This window comes from Grammomys surdaster, unplaced genomic scaffold, assembly GCF_004785775.1.
Source record: "Grammomys surdaster isolate TR1022 unplaced genomic scaffold, NIH_TR_1.0 125780, whole genome shotgun sequence".
In the NCBI taxonomy this organism is placed as follows: Eukaryota; Metazoa; Chordata; class Mammalia; order Rodentia; family Muridae; genus Grammomys; species Grammomys surdaster.
Genome location: NW_021620611.1, coordinates 2863167 through 2872586, shown reverse-complemented (window position 1 = coordinate 2872586; position 9420 = coordinate 2863167). Strand labels below are relative to the sequence as shown.

The window sequence follows — 9420 nt, the reverse complement described above, 5'->3', positions numbered from 1 at the left end:
CTGTACTCACATCACACCCATGCACACATACCTGTACTCACATCACACCCATGCACACATACCTGTACTCAATCACATCCATGTACACATACCTGTACTCACTTGCACACAGTGGTACATAAAAATAAGTAAAATGGACAAAGATAACCAGTAGCTAATTCATAGTATTATGAGTATTAAAGGAGGCATTCTGCACCTTTGCCACATAATAACCTTTCAGTCACATTAATATTCGAATATTATCAGACTCAGAAAGTAGGCAGCTCAGAGATAATGGTATCCCCATGGGCCAGCCTCAAAGCAAACTTAAGGCAGCAGTCCCAGTCACATACAACCATGTGGACTTGAATGTAAGTCAAACAGCAACAAACCCTCTGCTAATTCAGTGTAATTAAATTTCTGGCAGAATACGGTACTTCATAATTCAGTTTATTGTTCTTCCAAACTATAATCCAAGAACCAAATTATATTTGAGCTTTCTAAAGCACCAGGGCCATAAAAGAATTCACACCAGTTCTTAGCATAAAATTCTGTTCTGTGGAGAAAGTACCTATTCCTATATCATGTGCAGAACCCATGAAGCCAAAAGGATACAATGATTAGAACCCATACATTAGAAAAAAGAAAGAAAGACTCAACAGAATATAATCTAACTTGGGAATGACCTGAGTCCTGTCCTCCATTTACCTGTGAATAAAGTTTTACTGGAGCCATACTTGGGCATTTGTGTGAAGTTATGACAAAGATAATTTGGCTCACAAAACCTACCTTATTTACTAGGTGACTTTTTCTGAAAAAAAAAATGATTGTAGTCTGCTATTATAGAAATAGGAAAAGAACCTGAAAACATATTAAGATATCAAATGTTACCAGGATTTCCTTTTAGTAGCAACCTATGGGGAAAAGGTGATACTTAACCTAACTCATGAAATACATGGTAAAAAAAAAAAAAAGTCTCTCCGCCTTCCCCAAGTATAAGATGAATTGCTGGACCTTAAAGGTTGGAGGTATTTGAGCTGCCGATGCATGGCTCCATTGTGTAAGCACTGCTTGCCTTCCCCTTCCTGCCTACAGGATTCTGTACATTGTTAGGTATGTAAGACTCACTTGGGCTTTGTCGTCCTTCTTGGTTGGTATTGCTCCAGTTCCTTGACCTGATGCCTCTTCTGCTGCTGCTTTCCTGGTAACATTCTGAGGCTCTGTCTTCTTCAGTACTTGCAGATCACAGTTCTGTGATCTTATTTTTAAGTTATTGGTAAGTTCTAGAGACTGAGCTTTCCTGCAGAGAAACAAAGGAGAAATGATCAAAGACATTGTTCAACTGGGACAGGCTTTTCAAAGCAGATGTCTACAATCAAACCATGTAAAAATCAGCAGCAGATTGCTTATTATAGTGCTTAATATCTGGTAGATCTTTGACTAGAACTTTAAAAAACATTAACTAAATCTTCCCAACAACCCTCTAAGGAAAGAATTGTTATCCTTGCTTTACAAGAAAAGGCTCAAAAAAATACAATAATTTACTCAAGACCACATAATGGTATTGTCTGGATTTGAACCCAAGACTACCCAACTCCTGACTCAGTCTGGCTGCCAGTACATGTGCCTTCCTATGACCATTCAAAGAACATCCCCTGCGTTGCTGAATGTTCTTTTATAGTTTTAACACTGTGATTAAGACTATCAGCCTTAAGCTAAAGCTAGGGCGATGTATCTTTCCCAGTTTTAGCTCATCAGCTCAGAGTAGGGCTGCCCAGATCTCAAGGGGAGTACCCAGAAGAGGTGATCATCACCTGTCTGAGTGTCCCAAGTCACCTATGAGTCCAATCGGTTATGTCAATTTCCCACGAAAATCTCACGGCTCCAGAAGAGGCTCAGACTCCTACACCTAGCTTTCAAAAGACCTTAGATCATGGCCCCCCCAGGGTTCACCAGATACACCTCAAGCACTCAGAAAAGTTCCACACTCCCCCTCAGAGCTGTTCAAAACCAAGCTGAGGAATCCTGACCATGCCCTTTACTGGAAGCTTCTCCGCTAACCTTCCAGATCTAGATACCCAACTCATCCCTCGTGGTTCAACTGGAATCTCGCCTCTTCTATGCATCAGAATGCTGGCCTGCTATCTGGAACAGGGGAGATTCTGTTTACACCGTAACTGAGTCCTCCCAGCACAGCCTGCATTGCTGGCAGCTGGTTGTGTGTCTTGCCTCATTTCCTTCCTAGACTGGAAGTCTCCCAATTCTCTTTGCATTCCTGGTACCTGGCATAGGGCAAGCACCCGCAGAGCCTGCCTCATCAAAGACCACATCTAAGCAATCTTCTCTGAGGTCCTGAGACTTTGGCAGCTGGTTCTGTTCTCACAAACACACCTGACACTTGGCTGCATCCCGTGCTGCTCCAGGATGCTAATAAACAGGGGTGGAAATGAAGGAACAACATAAACCCGTTGTCTCCACTGAAGGACCAGGCCTTCTTTGAAAAGAAAGCCATAGGTGTCAGCTCCAGGAACAGACCAGAACATCCAAGACAGGATCAAGAGGGGGTTCCCTCCCAAGGAACAGCCTGGAGATAACCACAAACATGGGGAAATATCTTACTTCAGAATGGGTCGTCTGTGCTGGGCAGCCCTATCTCATCCTATGGTTAAATGTTCATGACATAGGAATACAGATCTAGCACCCACCAGTGAAATTTTAGATTACCTAATACTTCTAAAGAGTTCGCCTGGTTCCCTGGTTTCCTATAAGAAGGTCTGTGTGCCTTCGTCTGGGGTTGCCATTTCCAAACAATGGTAGACCTCTGCATGCTGGTTGTTTCTGCAGAAAAAAATGCTCTTTTTTTTTTTGCATACTATCTGAGTCTGGGGTCTTCCTTCAATAATTTACAGACCCTTACAGAAGATGGGAAGGTAGGAAGCTCTTACAAATCCGCACTGGAATAGCTGTCCAAGCCACAAAGCAGTTGTTTAGCAGCATTGCAGGAATGAAGGGAATTATTCAAATTTTAAAAAGAACTTTCTAGAAAGATCTAAAGTGATTCTTCTGCTCTTCTACCAGAAGCTGTGAGCAAGTGGTATTTTTACAGAGTCTTATGGTTGATTGGGAAATACACCCTCACCTGCCAGAAGCTCATCAGTCTGAATACTTGGTCTCTACTCATGGAAGGTCGTAGACCCTTTAGGAGGTGGAGTCTCACTGGAAGAAGTGAGTGGCTGGGGATAGGCCTTAATGTTTCACACTCTGGCCTGACTTTCTGTTCACCCTGTGTCTGACTGTAGGTGCAATGTGACCAGATGCCTCACACGAGGGCCACCATACCTTCCCAGCCATGAGCGACCAAATTCTTTTTTATTTTGAGACAAAGAAACCAATCCTTCTTTGAGTGGCTTTCATTAAATACTCTGTCACAGCAATGCAAAAGAGTAACTAACACACAAGGCAGCCAGTCTCTGGCTGGAGTGCGGGTCTCCTACCTGAGCTCTGAATCCTTTACCGCTCTCAGGTGCTCCCTCTCAGCAAGGATCTCATCACACAAGACATCATAGGGTTTGTCCAGATGGTGCTCGCCCATTACCCAAACCCACACCTGCTTATCAGCGCCCAGCTTCCAATGGACAGACTTGCCATTCTCTGCAAACGAAACAAAATTTGGGTTGGTCAAATTATTAATGATGGAATATTATCTGGCCCAATCACTTCAGTATTTTCCGTCCTTGGTGGGAAACACACAAAACACTTCCAACCTGCTCAGGAGTGAACAGTAAAACTAGTGGCTGTGAAGGTTTCTTTACAAATATAATGGGCCTGCTGTTTACGCCTGCCAGATGCTGAGAGAAAATAATGAAAGCATTCATGGTGTTCATTATTCTTTAGGGTAAGAGAATGAGCATCAGGTACCACAACCTCTTAAGCCTAAAGATTTTCCCATAACCCCAAATTACACAGTTTCTCAAGCACGGACCTGAAAAGCATGCATTTTAGAGTTAGACTGGTTTCATTCAAATCTTAGCCTTGCTACCTACCTGCTAAGTGACTTGGAAAAATTAATATCATTAAGACTCTATTCCCTCATCTGCAAAATGGGAGCAATATCATCCACTACAATGATGGCTGTGAAAAACAGGCATGGTAAGGATGCCCTAGGACCTGCCACATACTAGGAGTTCAACAGAGGTTAACTGCTGCCATCAGCCAGCCTATTATTTACTTATGGGGCCACTTGGAGCTTCACACCAGCATGTGAGAAGATAATACTGCCTGGGTAGTATGACACTTGGTGAAGCTACTTAAATAACCCTTGTTTACAATTGCTCTCCAGGGTTGTATTACATCTAGTTTCTAGCTCCAGAAATGTAGCCAGATGGGAGCTTGGTCCCCAAGACCAGGGAAATTCGGAGTGTGATTAGAAGAGACCTAGAAATACAGTCCCTAAACTAAAGGGACAGACTGGGATCTGCTCGGATCATTGTGGTCCACAGTTAGGTCTAGCCAATATCCTTAAACCAGCCAAAGATGCTGAGTGTGGGAAGGGGATGGAGCATCTGCTGATCAATGCTGTATTCCTTAGAAATCCGCACTGGGATTGCTTCCAGTCTCCTAATGCTAAGCAGAGGAAGCTTCTCAGTTCAAGTGTTCATATACTATTGGCTTATTTCAGAGTGCTGCCTCTGACTGAATTACAGAAGCAGGCTGCCCAACTTGATCTCTGTTTTCTGCTCTTCTCCAGAGAAATGAATCTTTCCCACCGTCTCTAAGCAGAGCTACTGAGGAGAGGGGAGGGACAAATTTGTACAGTCTTCATCACAGGACTTTCAAAAGTATCAGTCAGAAGGAACTTCCCCGATCCTGTTTTCACAAGGAGAGACATGGGTGAAAACCAGGTAGCAGGAGAGATGGAACCCTGTGTGCTCTCCCAGGGATAGGCCTTGTGCCAGCCCTTTCAGGTTTTACAGTCTCCGGACATGACAAATGTTTAATTCTAGAAAGCTAGAATAAATAAAAACTCATAAAACTGCTTCTATTGCACATTCCCAGGGCCAACTGTAATATTTTTATTGTGCTTATCTATCAACCTTCATGTAAGTAATCTCTGCCAATATTTTTGACAATAGGAAGATGACACCTAAGGGTACAAAATGGTAGGATGCGCAGGGAGGCAAAGCCTCAGAACCCAGAGAGTCCTTGTTCCGCTGGTACACCACATGAATAGCCCCCAAAACAGCAGGTGGACAGGTAGCAGCAATGACTCTGAGGAAAAATGTCTTGCCCAGGGGTGAGACATACAAAACCTAGGACAGCAGGTGATCAGTAGAGCATGTACGGGAATGAAAGTAGAGGAGAGACAAACAGAGAACAAGAGGCCAGAAAACGGAAACGTTGAGTTATGGGTGTAAGGTGGCCATGGAGAAACACTGGCAAGAAGTGAAAGGATTAGATTCAAAATGTCGGACTTAACCAGAGGCTCACAACTGGGCTCTTAGAAGAGGGCCCTTGCTAGTGAGTGACTGCATTCTGCCTCCACATCTCCAGGAGTCCGTGAGTAGGTACAGAAGGCAAATACAGGTTGACACTGGCCAGGTAAACTCTGAAATTGCCTTACACATACTATCATTGAAATCTCTGACATAGCTGGACTCACAAACAAAGAAGGAAGCCTGGAAGAAAACCTTGGAGGAATATGGGCTTCATTGATGAGCAAAGGAAAGGAATGCAAAGTGTACGTAAATAATATGAAAGTGGAGAATTCTGAGACCCCAGATAACTTAGTAAGGCAGAAGATGAGTGGGAAGTACAAAGCCATGCAAAGAAGAGGACAGAGAAGAGGGGTGATAAGTGATGTTGAAAGACCAGGAACATCAGGGACACAGAAGGAGACAAGTGACTCAGAATGACAAGCAGTGGCTGAGGCAGCAGGTGTGTGTTCTAGGGGAATCCGTCAGTGAGAGAACAGGATTCGGCTGATTGTTCAGCAAGTATTTCCAGAATATCAGCTATACTCCAGCACTGCTCTAAGGGCCTAAGGGAAGAAGAGAACAAAGTACAAGCAAAGATGCATGAGAGATCTCCTTAAATTAATAACAGGGCAGGGCTTATGCCTTGGCTGTTGGCAGCTGAGAAGGTAAAGATGCCAGGAAGGATCAAACAAGGATGGATAGAAAAGCCACAGAGGTAAAAAAGAAAGCATTGGCTGGGGATGTCGCTCAGCTGGTAGAGTGCTCACCTATCAGGCCTGAGACCCTGAGTTCAAATTCAGACACAACCATGCCTGTACTCCCAGCACTTGGGAGGTGAAGGCAGGAAGATTGGAAGTTCAGTGACATTCTTGTCTACTTAGGGACCTGGAGTTCATCCTGGGTTACATAGGACTTTGTAATGAAAAGAAAAGGAGGAAGAGAAAGAGAAAAGAGAGAAGCAGAGAACGGGTATGCAAAGAGCCACATAGTCCCTCATATGCCTCCTTAAAGAAAAGGTATAGACTTCAGAATTCTGAATGAGATGTGCATAATATCTCTCACAGTCTAATCCTACCCAGTCCTTCTGGATTTTCCATCTATCTCATCTTCAAGTTGTATGTACTCTTAAATGTGAACACACGGGGGAAGGGATCTTTGTTTAACACTGTCACATAATTACAACATCTTTTGCTCACCCAGGCCTTTAACTGTTGACTATACAACCACAGAGCTCTTTATGATTGGTATCTCAGGGGGCTCTTCCATAAAGTCTTTTAAAGCCAGCTTTTCTAGAAAAGTAAGTTTATCCTCCTTGGAGTCTACACCATAAAAACTGCTAAACCCTCAACATAAGGGACCCATGGCTCCAGCTGCTTATGTAGTAGAGGATTGCCTTATATGGGATCAATGGGAGGGGAGGCCTTTGGTCCTGTGGAGACTCGATACCCCAACATAGCTATGGCAGTGAAGCAGGAGTGGGTAGGGGTGCACGCTTATAGAAGCAGGTGGGGGGAAGGTAAAAGAAACTTAAAAAAAAACTGCTAAGCAAACACCTGTAGTCTCATCAGGTTCTTCTGAGAAGTGTTTTCTCTGGACCAAAAGATTTTCCTTACTCAGAGCCATGTGAAAACTCCCTAATGAGTCAGTGCTATAAAATGTCAAATAAAAATGAGGTAACACATCTCTTTGTCATGGAAATAGCTAATCTATTCCAGTCTTATATCCTTGATAACAACATAACACTCTTGTGTTTGGTGCTTCCTATGTGCTCTATCCAGCAGAAATACAAGTCAGAGATACATTACAGTAACCTCTTCCTGGGTCATTGGTGGATCCTTACAACATACTAATCGTAACATAAAACCCTAGGCTATTCCTAACCTCACTTTACTGTGAACCCATTGGAGTTCCAGTGAAAGCATTCCCCCAAGATGATAAACTACTGCACATTGAAAGAATTCAATACTAGTCTGTGTGACTGGCAGAAGTGAGTAGTCAACAACCTTGAGATTCTTCTACATCCTGCCCCCAGGCCCATGTACCCATCACCACCCTGGCTTCTCTTCTAAAACCTCTAATCCTCAAGCAGAAACCAAAGATAAATATCAGCTTTCAGTGATCTTGAGACCTGCTATGACCAATGTCCCTTCTGACTGGTGGTTGTCCACACCATTGTCATCTTTGTGACTTCTCTGGGCCGTTCCCAACTATATTTTGTGAGGCTGTGGCAGCTCCGAGAAGGAACTTCAAGATGATACAGCCACTGCACTTTGAGAGGGGAATTCAAGACCTATCTGTGTGACTACAAAGCATGTGTTTAAAGACTGCTTCTAATTTGTGGTCCAAACTGAAACACTGAGTGTGAAAAGAGAGCTGAGCCAATGGGATGCTGGGTAAGCTGGTTTACCTACATTAAGGTCAATATAGTGCTCTTTCTCATCTCATGGGGGAAGATGGGTGTATGAACTGGCCAGAGCTGTCTGTGTTCATTTTAACAAAGGCTATGGCTGATTTAGTCTTCCTCAAATCACCTGTTGTTTTCTTCTTTTTGTCAACAATTTCTAGTTCTGCTAAATGTGCTGGAGTTAGTAACCCCAAAGTCATTATTTAATTTAATAAAAGTATGTGCAAATTTTAGAGACCAAAGAACAGAGAAAAAGTTGGGTAACATGCCTGATACCACTGTCCCAGGAGGTTAGTGGTGGGTAGATACTTGGGTCTTTCTATCAAAAGAGTAAACAGAAAGAATGAATCAAGAAGGAGAATGTGGGATGTAAGGACACTGGGAGGGATGAAAAATATAGTAGTTACCTAAAAGACTGGCAGTACCAGGCAGCCCAAAGCTACACAGACAAGAAATTAAGGCAAGAGGGTCAGGTCAACCTGCTCAAAAAGACTGAGGGTTTAACTGGACTAGAACTCAAGTGTTGCTTTCTATTCTGATTCATACAAACTGCATATTTCCATTTGTTTCTTTATTTGCAAGAGTAATGGAACAACATGGACCTCACTGAGCTCTCACAAGAATTAAGTGAAATGGTTCCAATGCAAAGCTTAGGCCGGCCCTGCCACATTCTAACAAGCCAATGCTCTGGTAGGGTGGGCAATCTCCTTAGAACAGAAAAGACAAGGCAGAATCTGTAAGATTTAGTTACTGGAGCTAGGTGAGGTCAGAGAGGAGCCATAATGACTCTCAACCACTTGGCTTCAGTGATGAGGAAGAGAGCAGAGCTCCCGTCGTGACAGAGTGACAGGCAGGATCAGTAGTTGGCAAGTGACTATGGGAAAAGTTGGGAAGAATTTTTTTTGTGGCAAGCTTGCAGGGCTCCCTGGGCACCTGAACAGAAATTCTCATGAGCTAATGACAATCAGACCGAAGCTTTGGTAAAAAGTCTCTTCATAATATGGGTCTGAGACAATGTCGCCTAAAGAGAAAAGGACTCAGCTATTTGTCCAGCAAACATTTCCAGGGAACCCACTGCATTCCAGCTCTTCTCTGTGGAATCCTTACTTCCTGGAAACAGAAGACTGGCTTAAGGAACGTGCCTTTGGTAACAATGAGAGTCCAGCAAAGGGAACTGAATCCGAGTTAGCCACTGTCTATTGCTGTGAAGCGACACTACAACCAAGGCAAGTCTTTAGGAAAAAAAAAATCATTTAACTGTGGGCTTGCTTACAGTTTCAGAGGGTTAGTCCATTATCATCATGGTGGGGAGCATGTCGGAATGCATGGTGCTGGAGGTACAGCTCAGGCAGAGGGGGAGGAGGCAGTGCTGGGCCTGGCATGGGCTTTTGAAACCTCAACATCCACCCCTAGTTACACACCTCCTCCAGAAAGAAATGCTGAGGAGGGGGGGAGAGGGAGGGAGGGAGGGAGGGAGGGAGGGAGGGAGGGAGGGAGGGAGGGAGACAGAGAGGGGGAGAGAGAGAGAGAGAGAGAGAGAGAGAGAGAGAGAGAGAGAGAGAG

The 9420-nt window shown here is 43.8% G+C and overlaps 1 protein-coding gene across 1 annotated transcript in view; it reads right to left on the bottom strand.

Moving 5' to 3' along the window:
• Sh2d4a (SH2 domain containing 4A) overlaps positions 1-9420 on the bottom strand; it is a 61989-nt gene that overhangs the window by 42129 nt on the left and 10440 nt on the right. Inside the window, exons 3-4 of the mRNA XM_028789053.1 lie at positions 3474-3630; positions 1108-1279 (exon numbers count right to left, since the gene is read on the bottom strand). Of these exons, the coding sequence (XP_028644886.1) occupies positions 1108-1279; positions 3474-3630 (329 nt within the window). The remainder of the gene's footprint in view (positions 1-1107; positions 1280-3473; positions 3631-9420) is intronic.